General features: G+C 39.1%; 1 protein-coding gene across 1 annotated transcript in view; it reads right to left on the bottom strand.

Annotated features, from left to right (window-relative positions):
* Positions 1-1,066: 1,066 nt before the first annotated feature.
* Positions 1,067-18,168, bottom strand: part of LOC109410234 (uncharacterized) — a 68,894-nt gene continuing 51,792 nt past the window's right edge. Inside the window, exons 2-3 of the mRNA XM_029853534.2 lie at positions 13,953-14,089; positions 1,067-12,651 (exon numbers count right to left, since the gene is read on the bottom strand). Coding sequence (XP_029709394.2) covers positions 12,299-12,651; positions 13,953-14,089 — 490 coding nt within the window. The 3' untranslated portion in view covers positions 1,067-12,298. The remainder of the gene's footprint in view (positions 12,652-13,952; positions 14,090-18,168) is intronic.

The following is an 18,168-nucleotide window of genomic DNA, read 5'->3' as shown; positions in this document are numbered from 1 at the left end:
GATCGTTGCTGTTCTTTTGTGCTGAAGATTGATCTGAGCTATCCTAACCGTAGCCACTACCCAAACTAGGCAAGAATAAACTCTTAACAATCACAGCACAAAAAAGAACAGCAACAATAAAGCCAGATCGGTATCGATTTGAGTGCGCCAAAGGCGAGGATGCACAGAATACACTGTGTAAAACGCATAATGCGAAACCATATAGGTGAAAATTTAAACTAATTAATAACATCTTCATAATCCCGCCCTTATTCAGCCTCAAGTATGAGATTGAAGAAGGGCAGCTGATTGTCTCGGAGAAACACAAGGTCCACCGCGCTATTGCTCCGGTTAGCACAGTAAGGGCAAATACTGTGGAGGGTGCCCTGGTACTCCACAGGCTCCGTTATATCACAGATTGGCGATATTTGGTAAAGGGTTTCTAGAGCCCTTGGAAATTTGGAGAGGTAATCCCAACAGGGTAATAAACTTTATAAAACGAGTTGTGCCTAGTTGGGATCAGGTGTTACATCAACCATTGTCATTCACAGCTCAATTGTGACAGGATACTTGACTAGCACCAAATTAAATATGGGTCATACCACAATATTCCTAAATAATGGACGCAGTGGTTAAAAGGCTCTACAGATGAGGAAAAAAAAAAGCCCCGAGACCTGACAGCAATAAGCTGATCACAAGGTTGTGCCTCTGCCCAGAGGAAAACGTCCCTTAAAATGGATAATCACTGGAAAAATCCTAGAAGGACAATGTTGACAATTTTCAAGATTTACGTGCTGGAGTCCTTTGAAATTCCTACAGGGTTTTCCTGGATTTTTTAGGAGTTTCTCCAAGAATTTCTGCAGTAATATACCCAGGAATGCCGACAGAGATCCCCCAGAGTTTTTCGCCAAAGTTTTTACTAGCAGTTTCCTCTAGGATATCCTTCAAAAGATTTTTTCCCGAAATAATCTAGGGATTTATCTAGAAATCTCTTCAAAATATATAGCTGGTGCCTTTCAAAATTGTACCAGTAACTCGGGCAGATTACTATTACCCTTTCGGCTTCCGATAAACAGATATCTTTCGGATATTACATTCAAAGGAACACCGCCGCCGGCGGCGGACGATACGTTACGTCTGGGACGAATGTGGACTATGCAGTGGGCTCATACTTACGATAAAACGGAGCATAGTTAATTCCCAGAAAAGGCGCAATATAGCGACCGAAACGTCGGATAAAAGCTTAAGAATCCATTTTTGAGTTATTCCTCCAAAGACTGACCGCCATACCTCCCAACATAACCAACAGTCGAAATTCGAAGGAATTGCTAGAAACAAATTTGATTTTTTTTTAGAAACAAGAACTCGAAAGTTGAATAAAGATGCACAATGGAATTAGAATTGGAAGAATCGTTGCACAATTTCTTCAAAAAAATATTTTGAAGAGCTGATGGAATTCGTAAACGATTGCCGTACACCAAAACGAAAACTTGCTGCAAATTCTTCACTAGTAGGATGTTAAGGTCAACATGACCCAGTCAGGCACGCTGAACGTACACTACGCTATCGTGGTGCAAAAATGCTAACATCTTAGGAGGGTTAAACAAATATTTACTTTTCATAATTTCTAATTCAAGTGCCGATAATCATTCAAATATTTCGCTGTACACACTACAAAAATCATTTCCGCGCCAAATCCGCGCGAGGGCCAAATTCCATGGGTAAATCCGCGCCAAATCCGCGAAAATCGCGAAATCCGCGGAATTCGCGAAATCCGCGCTGTTGTAACAACCCTGAATGTTGTACACGGGTAGATACTATACCTATCTCACCACATTCCAAAAGTTATGTCAATTGGTTCAAATTTGACTAAGTTATAGTGGAAAACAAACGAATATAGAAGCCACCGCCCAAGTTGCGCGATTCCCTATCTATGGTTAAATCGTTGAGAAAATTACTAGATGAACCCTTTGAAGAACTCCGAATGAATGATTAAATATTGCATTGAATTCTGTGAACTAGAATCGTTGAGAAAGTCTTGACGTTTACTCCCGTATATTTTTCTCATCCCATCTCTCATTATTTTACTAGAGTAGAAGTTTGCATATCATATCATATTCATCAGCTATTTTCTTAAATCATTAGCAGCGTCATTTCAAAGTTCTCAAAGTTTGGCACTTTCAATAACGGCGGGCGTCTGGTAAAGTAAAATTGTCTTGAATTCCCTTTTGTGTCCAGAAGTATTTGATTTCTCCCGAAGCTACCACCCAAGTCATATTTTTGTCAAGGACTTCATTATGATCAGGCATCTACCATTTGCCTGAACTTCCCCCGGACCTCGAATGACCCTGACATTCCGTATGTCTCCCAGAGCCCAGGTAACAGATACACTATTATTGTGTGACCTTAAACCCCCTATTCAGGAAAAAATTGTATTGTAACACATGCCTGATTTGGAATTTATACATTACAAACTGTTGCTGACCACTACGAACGAAGTTGTTTTTCCATACCTAGTGATGCCAACCCAGTGTAGTGGACCCACGTGAAAAAACACATAACCTATAGAGTAGCCACCCATCTGCCCTTTGCGAAGCGCACAAATTATGACCCCCACTGAATAACAAATGTGTTCCGCCGTTCAAAGTGTGTCACACAATCGCCTTGTTTTCCGAGCTTTCAACATAATACACTCTTCAAATAATGCATATCCCCTTTCGAAGCTAATCCAGCGACACGGCGACCAGCGGCTGGCGGTAGAAACGGGTAAGCTTCTATAGCTCTGCGACTGGTCAACAGGATTCTCCGAACCGAACCATACTGAACGAACTTTGGTATTTATAGTGTTTGCATATTTACGATCTTTGTCTGCAAACTGCGGGCGCACACAATGATGATGCGAGAAGGTGACCACCGTGCGGTCAGCCGTGATAATGACTTGTCTCTAGGGGCAGAGGGAGGCAAAAAAGCACGGGCATCAAGAAAGGAAAAAGTGGCCCCTGTGGACGTAGTAGCTGTTGTGGGCACAAAAAAAGGGTGGGAATTGTAAGAGATAGGATCTCCGTGGCGCGCCGTTGTTGTTGTTGGTTTCCGCTGTGGGGGTACATGGTTCCTTTTCCGATTGGGATGGGGTTGCTTGGGGAAATTTGCTGGATTTGTTGTTTCTAGAAATAGGTTGGCCCCATAATGGTTTCATTTGCATTCAAATTAGATCAATCAGCAACCCAGCTGGTAAAGAAATTGTTGGCAATAAATGGCTGTGAGTTTGAATGGAATGTTGAGCAGATTATGTATAGTGTTTAAGTGACAATTTATTTTAAGATATGTTTGCTAGAAGCTGTTGGGAAGCAGAGATGTTTATCGATGTTGATGAAATAAAAATAACATTTTTATCAAATCTAACTAGAAGCTCATAGTCGAATTAACGAATCATGGCGGTACCCGAGCAGAAGAGAATAGCAACAGTATAATAAAATGTGTTATTTTGGAAAAATAACTGAGTAGCGGAAAGAGTTATTTTCATGTTATTTACATAACACATCCTGTTATAAACTTGTATGTCATAAGCGGCAAAATAACAAAAATTATAACAAAAAAATGTTCCTGAAAGACCTGTGTAATAACATGTTTTGTTAGTTTCAATAACAACTTAATAATAGCGAATTTTTAAAATATTTCAATAACAAATTTTGATATTATTATTATTATTATTAGTTTATTAAAGACACTTTACCACTAGAGTGGCATTCGTGTCGAAATTTTGATATGAATACGTTATTGATAACAATCCGAAAACAAAATTTGCTTTTTTTCTGACTCGGATAGGAATTCCTCCAAAGTCCCATATGCATTCAATGGGATACGCAACAATATGATCTATTGTTAAATTTTTCATTCATAATTGGGACGCTATTGTTGTCGCAAACGGTTTAATATCGAAAACAGAGAGAAACAATAGTTTTCGTTTATTTTCCAAACAACTTACGATGAAAAACTACCGTCTTTTTGAAACCCTTTATTAGGTGGTTCATTGTTTATAAGATTTATTTACATTATTACCTCATTTATTGACACATTTATCCAAGTGAATCTAAGTGGGCTCGATGCAGTGAAATCAATAAAAATAAAATGTCTAAAAATAATCAATGGAGTTCTTGATGACTTATTTTTTTACATTTTTGTCGAAAATGTGTTGTTCGTCGTTGAATTCCACCAGTTGATCCAAAATGTTTCATAAAATGCCTAACACTCTATTACACTTTCTATTTTCGTATTCATATCTTACTGAAACTGGGACAAAAAAAAAACAGGTATATTTTTCAAAGTGCTTATAAAACAAAAAGGCTGATAAGTTGGCACTGTCACAGTTAAAACGTAATGTCAGTAAGAAGAGGAACTGATGACAAAATAATATTTTCTCTTACAGTTCCTCACGGAATGCTGTGCACAACAAAAATCTCGAATGGTGTAGTTTTGATTGCAAAGCTAGTTATGTTGTAATATTAATGATCAAATATTTGTACAGTCTCAATGACACAATAATAACTGAACTTGTGCTACAACAAAACATGTTATTGAAATGTAATTTAAAGAAAATATACCAAGAGCACCATCATAACAAAATAAGATTGCCCAACAGAACATGTTATGGAACGGTGATGACTTAATAAGTTAATAATAACAAACCGAGATATAAAAACAGGTTTTGTAATTTCGTTGTTATTATTTTGATATTTTCCTCTGCTCGGGTATAATCCTTCTTCACTCATCACAACTAAAAATTGTACATACTCAGTATTTGATGGACAACAACTCGTAGCGGTGGAATTACGCCTAATTAAGCTATCTCCTCCACTGGGCTCGGTTCTGGGTCAATCGCTTCCAGCTGCCCTGAACGTTTAGAGTTCTTAGATCCTTCTCAACTCCAAGAAGTGAAGAAGCCAAGGAGTGTGCGGCCTACCATGAAACCGAGGGTCCCTCCCTGGTTCTTTGCTGAATATAGTTTTAGCTTGCCGTTCTTCCGCAAACGAGCTACGTATCCAGCCCACCGTAGCCTGCCGTGTTTTATTCACTTCACTAGATCAGTCTCTTTATATATTTGGTACAATTCATAGCTCATGAGACGCCGTAAGATGCCGTCCACCAGTTTACCGCCGAGTATTGTTCGCAGCACTTTACATTCGAAAACTCCGAATGCTGTCCGATCAACTTCTTTCAATGTTTACGATTCATGGCCGTGTAAAGCGACCGGAAGAATCTGAGTATTGTAGAACGCGAGTTTTGTTATGAGAATCGTAAGTCCAATCCTAGCAGTCTCCCTCTGAATAGGTATGAACGCCTCTTTCACGCCCTGACGGTCGATTCCGATGATTCGATATCGTCTGTGAAGCCCAGGAGCATATGCGACCACGTACCCGTGGTTCGGCCTTTTTTGCATACCAGCTCACCTTATCGCTCCTTGCAGCGCTATGTTGACCAGTAAGTTCGAAAGAGTATCGCCCTGATTCAGTCCGTCTAAGGTTACGAACGGCGACGTTTTCATCAGCACTCGTACACTTGATTTTGATTCGCCAAGCATCACACGAATCAGCTTCGCCGGAAAACCATGTTCGATCATAATCTGCCATGACTCGCTTTTCTTCACTGAATCGCACGACGCTTTGAAACCAATAAACAGATGATGGGTCTGCAAGTTGTGCTCCAGAAATTTATCGAGAATCTGCCGCAGGGTGAACATCTGATCCGTTGTTGATCTGCCCTCATGAAAACCTGCCTGATATTCGCTGACGAAGGACTCCTCAATCTGCCTCAGCCTGTTAAACCGAGTTCCGAACAAAATTTCGTACGCTGAAACGTAATTTGTGCCCTCCAGTCGATGCCCTTTCTTGTACAGAGGGCAAATGAAACCATCCAACCAACAAGTTCTTCGTCTTCAATATAATACAAAGTAAGAGTTGATACAGCTTCTAACTACCGTGCTTGAGAACCTCGGCTGGTAGTTCGTCCTTCCCAGCAGCCTTGTTGTTCTTCCGCCCTCTGATGAATGCCTTGACCTCGTCTAGCGTTTCAGGCTCCACAACCTGCCTGTCGTCGTCGATTTGAATTCTGTTTGTCGCTCCCCAATTCCCACCGTTTAACAATTCTTGGAAATGGTGTCTCCTCCTGGCAGCCACCATTATTTTATCTGTCAGCAAGTTTACATCACGGTCGTTGCACATGACACGGTCGCACGCCATTGACAGTTTCGTAAAACATACGCATACCATTCTGTTCCATACTCTCTTGCGCCTGAGCAATTACATTTTCCTCAAGTCCTCTTTTTAAGCTGTGGATTCATTTATCGGCTACTCTTGCTTCCCTGTACCGCTCCCTGTACCTCCCGGTCTCCAATACCAGCATCAGGATTCTGGCAACATTCTTTTCATCCGTTACCCTCTGGGTAACTCTTCAGAGTGTCTACTAGTATGGGACACGCTTGTATAGAAAAAATAAATCCTCGCTCAAGTCGACTTTTTAGATCCCATTTAGGTCCCATATGAATTGTGCAAAATTTCACCGATTAAACTATAGTTTAGCGCAAGCGATTCAAAGTTTTCATAGGATTTACTATGGAAAAAGTTACACTTTCAAACAAAAAATCCTAGAGGTCACCCTTTGTCTCCTTAATTTAAATCGATCAATGCACCCGCATCTAATCGCTTTGCGGTCTTTAAAGGAAAGTTTCATATATGATGTTTCTACAAGATGCGTTGATCGATTTGAATTGAAGAGACAAAGGACGACGTCTAGGATTTTTTATCAGAAAGTGTAACTTTTCCCATAGTAAATCCTATGAAAACTTTGAACCGCTAAATTATAGTTTCACCGATTGCGCTGAAATTTTGCACAGGGACCTAAATGGAATCAAAAAAGTCGACTAGAGCGAGAATTTGATGTTTGTCCCATACTAGTGTCTACTCATAAGGCAAAATAAAATTCCCTAAGTTTTCCAGGTTTTTACAGGGGGAATTTTGAATGTTTATAAGTAAAAAATAGCCCCAATTGTATTAAATTTTCGCTAATTTCTTCCAAAAACTTTCTTTACAAAGCTCTTTTGAGAAGAAACATTGATTAAGGAATTTTGTATTTTTAACAGAATTCTTCTTCTTGGCGTAACGTCATAAAAAGGGCAAAGCCTGCTTCTCCGCTCCACAGTTATTAACTGAGAGCTTTCTTCGTGGCAGGCACGAAGATACTCCATGTCAAAGAAAATTAAAGAAACTTCCTTTACGAAAAGTTTCTGAACCGACTGAGAATCGAACCTATCACCCTCAGCGTGGCCATGTTGAACACCCTCACCAAGACCATGTGACCGTCAAATTCCATAAATAGTTTTGACGGTATAGTAATGTTGAGATTACGACGAAAATCCTAAAGAAAATTAGAAATTACGTATCATCAATCAGAGTCATCATCTATTTTGAATAAAAACTTCTTGACAAATTTTTAAAGGATTGGGAATTTTCCAGTGATTTGTTAACAAGTTTTAATGATGATGATGAACCTGAGCTTGTTAGTGGAATACCTGTAAGTAAAAAGGAAATCAGGTTGTGTACTGTTCCTTTTAATTCCAGTAAGAATTTGCATCCTTTGACAGATACGTATTTCGACCTCAACTGTAAGGTCGTCTTTAGTGTCTTGTACTTGACTCGACTCAAGTTCATGCAAATTGTTAGTGGAATTAAAAGGAACAGTACTTAATCCGATTTTCTTTTTACTTAAGTTTTTATGGACATCTTTCAAGCATTAGTTCCGAAATTCCTTTGAGATTTTTTCTCGAATCTGTCCAAATTCTTGCTTGAACTCTTTCCAAGATTCCTCCTTAAATTTTTCCTGCAATGTCCCCTTAAAATTCTTTCGTAGTATCTCACAGAACTCTTCCCGCGACTTCTTCTCTGATTTTATCAAAGGTTTGTTTTCTCGCGGAATGCTTAAAGTACGGTTGAATAGTTCCTTCCGGAATTTCCCTTAGAGGTTTTCATAGTTCCACTTTAAATTTACTCATTATTTCCTCCAGGGATTACTCCCAGTACTTGTTTTTTTCAGAAATGTCTCAGTGTTCCTTGGGATTCCTTCCATAAGTAATTGCGGAATTATACGCAAGACTTCACCTGGATTCCTTCCGATATTTGTGCCAGAAATTTTTTAAATGGAATTTCGTAAGTTATCCCAGGAGATTCTAAGAAAAAAAATTGAAAAAAATCCCTGTTGGAAAGATTCAGGAAAGAGCTCTTGGGAATAATTCTGAGGAAATCTGTAAATAAAAACAACAATTTCCTGAAAACTACTGTAAACTACTATGAGGGAAAGACAATCACGAGAAGAACTCCATGAGAAGTATCAGCAAAAGTACCCGCAGAGATCCCAAAACTCAAAAGACATTCCGGAATAAATCTTATCCAGAATATATTATGAAAAACGCTGAAAGACTTGCCAGAATCAACAACGGAAGGAATCTTCTGAGAGAACTCCTAGGAAAAACTCGGAGAGAAATCTAAGGTGAAACTGCAAAAGAAATCCCACGGGAACCTTTAGGAAAAATCTAGGCTGAAACTTTTGTAGAAATCCAGGAAAAAAGAAAACACACGAAAACTTCTAGAAAAAAATCAGGAAAAACTTCTGAAGAAATCGCAGGATAAACTCATGCATAAAATTCTTTAAAAAAAAATCTTCTAGAGAACTTCTAGTAGAGAACCCACTCTTGTAGAGAGTCTGGGGGAAATCCCAGAAAGATCTTCTGGGGAAGAACCAAGTGGAACATCGCAAGGAATCGAGGAAAATCTTCAAGAAAAATCCCGAGAGAAACTCCAGGAAAAAATTCTCGAAAACGTCTGAGTAATATCCTGAGGAAAACTTTTGTTGCGATCTCGGGATGAATACTGGAAGAAATCCAACGAAAATATATTTGGGCAAAATGCAAGAAGAACTACCATAAAGGAAGTTCTATAGGATCCCAGTGAAAAAATCGGTCGAAGTCCAGGAATCCTAAAAAAATCTAAAGTAAGAAACTCGAGAAAAGAAAAGAAGAAAACCGCAACAATCTCTGAGAGCAATTTAAAAATGAAAAGTGAAGACAATCCACGAGATATTTCTAAATTAGTTCCAAAAAGAAGCCCTAACCGAATTTCTGGAAAATCTAACAATGTGGACTCTGTAGAGTTTACTTCTTTTTTATACATATGACTCAATATTTTATTGTTTATCGGTGCAATATTTTGCTGAGAGTACAAGATATTACCTATGTGTTCGAGGTTTTTCCCTGTGCACTGAATCAATTTTTAACCAACAATAAGGAAAATGTCGCAACCTGCTTTTGTTGTGACAATCCACCCAATGCGACATAAGTTTGTCTCAACTTGAACAGAAATGAATTAGAATTGTACACCACAAGTTTAATTGATTACACAGCGCAACATTTTTTTGTCTCAAGAGCAGACTTATGTGTCTCCGAAGGATTTTGGGCCGCTGAATCCGAATCCGGGCTCAGATTTGCTCCAACACGTCACAATTTTGAGCTACACATTAATTTATAGGGCAAAATATGCGATTTTGGGCTTTTTTGACTGCAAGCCATTAAGCTTGGAAATATTTTTTTAAGCAATCAAAAGGTTAATTGATCAATTAACATCTAAATTAACGACTCATGCAAAATATTTCGTTTTACCTAATCAAATTTGATAGATTTAAGCATTTTATCTGCCGTGTGCGGCATAGTTGTCCCATGTTCTATGGGAATCCCTATTAACATGGGACAACTATGCTGCCCACGGCAGTTATGCTAGTATGAAAACTTGCATGCAACTTTTGGGGGGTGACTTGTATGGGAAATATCGTACCTAACATAAATCGCTTAAAACTATCAAAATCGATTTGGTAAAACGAAATATTTTGCATGAGTCATTAATTTAGATGTTAATTGACCAATTAACCTTTTGATTGCTTGAAAAAAATATTTCCATACTTATTGGCTTGCAGTCAAAATAGCCCAAAATCGCATATTTTGCCCTATAAATTGAGGTATAGCTCAAAATTGTGACGTGTTGGAGCAAATCTGAGCCCGGATTCGGATTCAGCGGCCCAAAATCCTTCGGAGACATAAGTTTGCTCTTGAGACAAAAAAATGTTGCGCTGTGTAATTGATTATCCACGAGTTGAAAAGAACGCACAAATTTCAACTTCCGTTTTGGCTCCTGATCATGTCATTATCTGCTACCAGTTGGGATATAGAGTAATCATCGCGCCTTCTTTGTTGCTTGTTTTGTGCCTCTTTTGTCCGACAATTCTTTTCTTTGTCCCTGTTGAATAAAATTCCCTGAGGATTCCTGGTTTTCCAGGTAGTAGATATCATGTCCTTGCCAAACCATCCGTTCCTAGGTCGTCTTTGAGCAGTGCCTATCACATCACTCGCTAATGGTGAGTCGCCAACCAGGAGCGTCTAATATAGCTCTGGTCCTCACAAGTTCCTACCTCATACTTCCACGAGTCAATCGATGACAAAGGCCGCCAGCTAAGAGTTGTGTGCTTAGCTGATAGTACTGCCTGGGCACTGTGATCCTTCCCAAGTAGAGGTGAAGTACAGACGATCAAAACGTGATATTGGTTTGATTGATATACGGGATAAAGATCTTTAAAGAAAATCTGAACAATGTTCTTGGAACATCTAAACAATATCAAAATTTGATATTTCAAGATCAAACGAATAGCTCGCTGCTATTGGTAGGATCTTGCAAGATCCTAATATGATATGATGATGATGTTCCAGGAGCAAATTTTTAATTTTATTTTTAGATCTTGTATCTCTTATATCAATCAATCCAATGTCACGTTTTGATCTCCATATCAGTTCTTTTCCTCTATTCGGGTTCTAACTTCAGCTAAATTGCGAAGGTACGTCCGGAGCATCTTTTCACCAAGGAGGTACGGCTCATACAGCGTCTGTTCCGGCTTCCAGCTGTTGAGTATGAAATGCTCCGGAGACCACGATGGATAGGGAGACCTTAGGCCAACAACCTATTGTTCCCGGAACTCAAAAAACGAAAAGCGAAAATTTAAGGTTACGAACTGAGTAGAGTAGATTAGCATAGAAAATAATAAAGTATCATTAAAAAGGGGTTCACAGTCTTGAATTAATAAACGATGTTTATTACTTGCCCAACGTTTCAACACGGGGTTAGTCTCTTCTTCAGGGGGAAACTAATTTGATCGTTTTTGGTCTCACTCTAACCAGTTTTCTCCGATTAATTGCTTTTTTTCTAATCGACATGAGAACTTACTATCTTGAAATGATTTTGGTAAATTTGAAATCTGTAAAATATGTTCATATGCTAAACTTAAATTCAACTAGCTGATGTAGCTGAGTAGAGTGGACATCAGGGCGTTGAGGGGTACTCAACTCTTATAATGCCTTGAATGTCATTGAGTTATAGGACTCTTACATAACATCCTCAAGAATAGAATATTGTTTCAACTCTACGAACTACAATCTACTCTTGACGTAGGTTTCTAAACATAGAAAAATCTTATAGTCAGCATAAATGTATTCTTAAAATTAGGACGTCACTACTACCTTTGTTTTAGTACAAGCAAAATGAATATTGCCATTGTTAGTCCTTGTTATTCCCCATGATGTCGAGAAATTCCACAGTAGATCTTACACACTATCGATACACTGCTACTTGTGATGATGATGAAGAGAAAAAAAAATGCATTGTGACTCAAGGAATTCTGTGAAGCACCACCGATGAGTACTACTTGTGAGCGCCTACGCGAAAAGTGGGTGGCCTCTATTATTATCAACCGCGTATGTGGGAAGGTAGATAGCAACCGGCAGCAGCAAAACTAGAGCTCAATCAACAACGTTGGAAAACTGAAAGATGCTTGGAATTTTGTTGGCGAAGCAAAAGATTGGCATCCTACTGAGTGGCTGTACAGGAGCGGTGAAACTTATTTAAAAAGGGTTTTAACTAACTGGAATAAATAAGAATAGGAATGATAGTTGGTTTTCAAAGCACTAAAGCTGGGTCATTGAAACAAAACTAAATAAATTGAAAACCTAATATGTCCAATAATCTTTGAATGCTACTGTACGTTATCATACAAGTGAGTGGAATGGCACCATGGCACTGTTTAACCCTAGTATGGAACCGATGAGCTGATGGATTTTCACAAATTACGAAGGAGGACACACACAAAACAGATGAGAAGGCGAAGGAAACTATTTGAATGGCGAGTGGAGCGAGCAAGTAAGTACTGTGCGCGCAGGGAGGGGGTGTTGGTGTGGTTAATTGAAGATGATACTCGATTTCCACCGAGCAGGGGATGGGACAAAACAAGATCGAAACCGATATTGGGACGTACCGACGATGTAGTGCCTGGATCGAGATTTCTTCAGGCCTCCTGGCGTGCCACCACCGCCTACCGAGGAGGGATGGTGGTGATGGGTGGGTAAGGTAGACCCAATCCCGATAGTGGTACTGTTGGTCAACTTCCCCACCGGAGCGCCCTCTACCGTCGTGGAGTTGGTGGTTGTCGTCGTCGTCACGGCAGCTCGGTTGCTAATTACGCCATCGCCCTTGGTGTGCTCTTCAATGGCTTTATTAATAGACTCCCGGGCCTCCAGCAGCGTTTCGTCTCCTGCGAGAGATGAGTAATGGAAATCATTCGAAACTGCTGATTTAACGTGATTTTTGTTTCGTGAATTTGAAAGAGAGGTGCGAGGGATAACCTCTGCTTTGAAGGATGTGAAATTTTAGCTGATGTACTGTTTATTTTCGAGTGCTTAAGCCTTGAGTGACACGAGAGATTTGGGCGCTCTATTAGGTAAAAGCATAACATACTGAGAACTGAGATTCAATGTCGCTAAATAGGTAAATGGTGAGGCATTGAAACAGTTTAATTGGTCTTCTTATAAACAGAGGAATTGAATGCAACGTTGAAAGCAAATATAATTGGTAAACATAGAATGATGATTCAAAATATTTATATTTGTAATGGATACTTTTTAAGAGTTGTGCAGGATTTGAAATTGTTTCAATCAGTGACCTAGAAGTTGGGAATATAGTATTCTAAACTTTCAGGGTTTGGATCATCGGACAATGCGTACTTTATTCTACCAGAACTAAACTTTGCATACTTGCCAAAGATTAACATAAAATTTTACGTCAATGTTTGAATCAATTTATTTCTCATCTGAGCTAATACTTTACCTATCCCCATTCATGAAAGATGGCCCAGCATCATTATTTATTAGAGCTACTAGACAATGCCGCGTTGGCACAACATCGTTGATAACAAAACAGACGACGACTAGGCAAACAAGCCATCATCTTATCAATCCGAGCAGCATTGCAACTGTCTGTTTTTCGAGCCGGAGAGACGACCTAGACCCACACACAAGCATCACGTTCAATTTAATCGCCATAAATCTACGGTAACGGTCTCAACGAAAACTCTACGATATGATGTCTACGCGAAGTGACGATAACAACAACCATTCCATATACCAAGTACTAGAATGCTATCTTCGCTCGGTTCAACAACAAACATGGTTAATCCCATATCAACTGAATTCGTCACGATTGCCCTCGGCGCAGCGTGCTAGGCACGGTACACATGTGAACCTAATTGGAGCTGTAGAGACGTTCAGGCAAGTAAGCGCAGTTCGAAACAAAGCACTTCATCCTCTGATGCCTTGATAGAAATTCCTTCGTAGTCCCTCAGCCTCGAGTATTATTGAAGCTTAGAGGCGGAAGCAATTTCCGGGAACTAAGCGAAATCAAACATGAAGACTAATTTCAATATAAATGGAAGTTTAGAAAAGAAAGCATTTTTACAAGCCAAAACTAAATCTTTCCTGTAAGATTGTAAATTGTTTCAAACTAAAAAAAAAAAACAAAATTATATACAGTCAAAACAAACCCAAAGCCCCAACCTACCTGAGAACACACGTTCCCGGGTTCGCATGATGGCATTGTTGCGTCGCACCGTAACGCACAGGTGGATCATTATGAACATGGTTATGTTCATGACGACACTTTGCACCAACAGTGGTATCTCGAACCGGCTGGAGAACCTGCAGAAAAAAGAAAGAAAAAGGAAATATTATCGCATGAGTTTGCATATAGAGGTGGGAGTATGAATTGACAAATGCCAACAACGAGCAGTACAATTGGTTGGTTATCAGCGTGTACCTATAACTAAACCGTAACCGGAAAAACGAAGCGAAACATAATTCTCCTAATAGGATATTTGCAACACAACAACAACGCTACGGAAAGCGTGTCATATCGCGTATGACCTTCTCAAATTGTTTTCATACGAAGGAAAAATATTTTCCCATACATCATACATATAGCTGTTCGTTTATCGTCCGGAACAGCTAGAGAAAATTTCAATTTCCGATTGAATATTTGTCGGTCTTAACATAGTTTGTATTCAGATAGTAAAGCATTGTGATGAAACGTGGGGGTGTTTGAAAATATCTACTCAACTTTCAACTACATGAGCTACATACGACTTTGGATGGAAGCTATATTTTGTACAAATTAGAAATAACCTTTTCTTACTGGGCATTTTTTTATTACCGTACGGGTGTGGGCCGAAGGGTATCAGATTATAATTTTGTGAAAATTGACCATGTACGCATATATTTACTACACAAATTGCCTGTAATTTTCATTTGCATCATTCAGCAACGTGTACACTGGCAAACGTCAAAGCAATCGAACACTAGCGCCTCTGGTGAAACGACCGCGCAAATCAAATAAAATTTAAATTGATCGATAAATGCACGTGCCAAGCTGTTTTGAAGAGTGTTACATATGTTTGTCTGTGATATAATGTCTTAAAACAGTGACTACAATATCGCAAAAGGTGAGAGGTACCGCTCAGCGACGCCAACGTAAAAACTGACTCGAAGAGGAGCGCCAACAACGTGACGAACTAGAAGAATGCCACCGGAAATCGAATGCTATATTGAATGGTAGCAGGCTCAACAGAGAGCAGTTAATGGGGCGAAAGAAGGAAAGAAAAGAAACTAAATCAGTAGCACGGAGAGAGTGTTACGGCTGAAGCGTATGAAAGCATGGATCTGAACGATATGTGGAGAATTCATACAACTGCTAAGGGTACGCGACACAGTTCTGCGGCAGCGATGGCCATATGCAAACAATTAAATGGTGGAAGGAGAACTTCGAGGGTTTGTTGAATGGTAAGAACAAGTATATATTCGTTCAAGGAACAGGTTTAACACATTTGATGACAGTTAAGCAGCGAAACTGCCAATACTGGATGGAAGAGGTTAAGGTTGATATCATCGTCATCATTTAAATGTCTTAAACAGTTTTCTCACTCAAAATAGAATATGTTTGCATCGAGAGATTATTCCAGGGATTATTCACTTGTTCCATCAAGTGTTCCATTTTCTGTCCGTGATATTCACTGTTATCATTTTAATTACGTGAATTTAAGTTTTGAACGAGAAAAACTAATTTTAAATATTCAATGATGACGATAATATTGGTGACTTCTTCAACCTTAAGAAAACTCTAAGCTAAGGACTAGATTGCGATCGTTGAACGTGTATGGGAGCAGATGTATCAATCACCAATTTCTCCAGGGAATCTTCCAGGGTTTTCTCCATGAATATCACGTCGGATACCGCCAGGAATTAGTCCAGAAATTTCTTCAGGCAGTCTTCCAGGCATTCCTATAGGGATTTCTCCAAGGATTGCTTCAGGAATTCTTTCAGGTATTCCTTTAGAAAATTCTGCAGGCATTCCTCTCGGAATCCCTTCAGGAGTTCTCTTTCTTCCAAAAATTCTTCTAAGAATTCATCCAAAAATTTATTCAGGTATTCCTTTATAAATTCCTTCATTTATTCCTCCAAGAATTCAGGAATTCATCCAGGGCTCCTGCAGGATTTCCTCCAAAAAATTCTCCAGGAATTTGTCCAGAAATTTCCCCAGGCATTTCTTCGGGCATTCCTCCAGGGATTCCTCTACAGATTGCTCCAGGAATTTCTCCAAAGATTGCTTCAGGAATTCTTCTAGCCATCCCTCCAGGATTTCTCCATGCATTCTTCTCTGAAATCCTCCAGGGAATTCTTCAGGGATTCCTTTAGGGATTGCTCCAGGAGTTTATTTAGAAATTCCTCTCGAGATCTTTTTAAGAATTTATTCAGGGATTTCTTCAGAAATTTTAGATTTTTTTCCATCATCTTTTATAGGGATGCATCAAGGAATATCCGTAGATTTTTTTCAATTGCTTTTAAATATCTCTAGAAGAATTCTCTCAATGAATCTTCAAATACCAAGCAAACATGAAGTCGTATATGCTGTTGCATATGATGCCACATGCGTACAATGTACGCCGTAATGCTTCCGTGTATTGGCTGGGTAATTTCCAAAAATATCTAAAAAGGCAGCTTAATTATCGCACAGTTCAAAATTAGAAATTAGCAATAAATTTGATCAAATTCGCCTAACACTTTGTATGGTCGAAGCAATAAAAATTCAAGTTTTTATTGAATTATTCGAAATTGTATGGAGATTTTTCAATATTTTTTCATGCATGAGCATGAGCATGAGCATAGAGGACCGCACAATTCGTAGTTGCTACTCCGTGATTGACCAGAGCAATCGAAATTGCACAGAGAACCAATGAATAGGGCTTGGGACTAGCTTACTATTCTCAATGTACACAGTTCGAGAGCTCTCAACTTTAATATGGTCAATTACGGCGCCGGCCACGTCCTTACGGTCATCGAGGATGGGAGGGAATGTTAGTAAGACAAACGTTGCTATAAAGACCGCAAATCGCTGCATCTCCACGTTTGTCTCAGGAAGGATTTTTTGTTAGTAGGGTAAGGTACATTGTCAGTCCGGGAGTCACCTATGGTTAGTGATATGATTTGACAATGGATCCATATACACAAACTGCCGTTAACAACCGACCACTTTTCGACGCAAAAACTAGCCAAAAAGAAAATGCTATCGCGCGTCTCCATTCCACTAGGGAGCAGAAACCTTTAGTCTATTCCACACAGAAATACACTGAACGCGACTCACTTGTCGGCGCCCGGATTTTTTTCTCGACCGGCAAGCCCGAACTAACACTTTTCACTCTTTTGTGTAAATGCAAAAAATTAAAGAAAATATTTATTATCAAAGCGCCGACGGAGAGTGAAAAATTCGAAACCGACTCGATCCACCACACACTAAATTCAACCGCGTCAATTTTATTCTTACTCGTTCACACTGCAGCGCGACGGGAAGCGAAAAATTCGGAGCCGACTTCGCCGTCGAAATGCTCACTTCGGGATAGAAAAAGAAAAAAAATCGAATCACCGAAGCAAACGCGCGCGGCACTGGCACCCGGACGAAATCCTACCACACTCCTTTTTCAATAGTTTTTCATGCAGGTGATAAAAAGAAGAAACTTCTCTCTATTATAAAAGACTTATATAGTTTTCATAAAAATTTTGTAACATATTGACTATTGCTAGTTTTTGCCGTTCCAGTGCGTGTTTATACATATTTTAGTTATCCAAAAAGCCATCAAAATTTTCTCCAAGAAATCCTTTAGGATTTTATCCACGAATTTGTTTAGGAACTTCTATTCTTCGGAAATTTGTCCTGCGATTTTTTCAGAAATATATCTTAAAGTTCCGTAAAATGGGGTGTTAAGGGACGGAAAAATTTTTCGTCTCCATTAATTCATGGGTTCTATTTCTTAAAACTTTCAGGAAAAGCAGTCCGACCACGATTTTTTGGAGAAATTGAAGATGTTTAACAAAATGTGCAAATTTTTCGAAAATATGAAAATGGGGTGTTAAGGAACTTATTAGGGGATTAATGTTAAAGTTCTTATATTTCAAAGAAACATAAAAATTGAATAACCCTCTAATACCCAACCCCGCCTTTAGACGGGGTATACTTTGAGCAAGGGTGCGACCATTCATTTGCAAAGATTTACATTCATTTGCTATTATCTCAGTTCAGAAGCATGCTATCGAAAAACAATGTATGGATGAAATTATCCTTGTAGTTTTATCTGAAAGTTTGCCGAATAACACTGGGGTCGCAAACATATAACAAAGTCGTGAGCGAGCTGTGAAGGCAACTCTCCACAGCGTGAATGTAATTTACATGA

The sequence above is a fragment of the Aedes albopictus genome, chromosome 2 (genome assembly GCF_035046485.1).
Source record: "Aedes albopictus strain Foshan chromosome 2, AalbF5, whole genome shotgun sequence".
Taxonomy (NCBI): Eukaryota; Metazoa; Arthropoda; class Insecta; order Diptera; family Culicidae; genus Aedes; species Aedes albopictus.
Note: the sequence above shows the minus strand (reverse complement) of the source record. Positions and strands in the feature narration are given on the sequence as shown.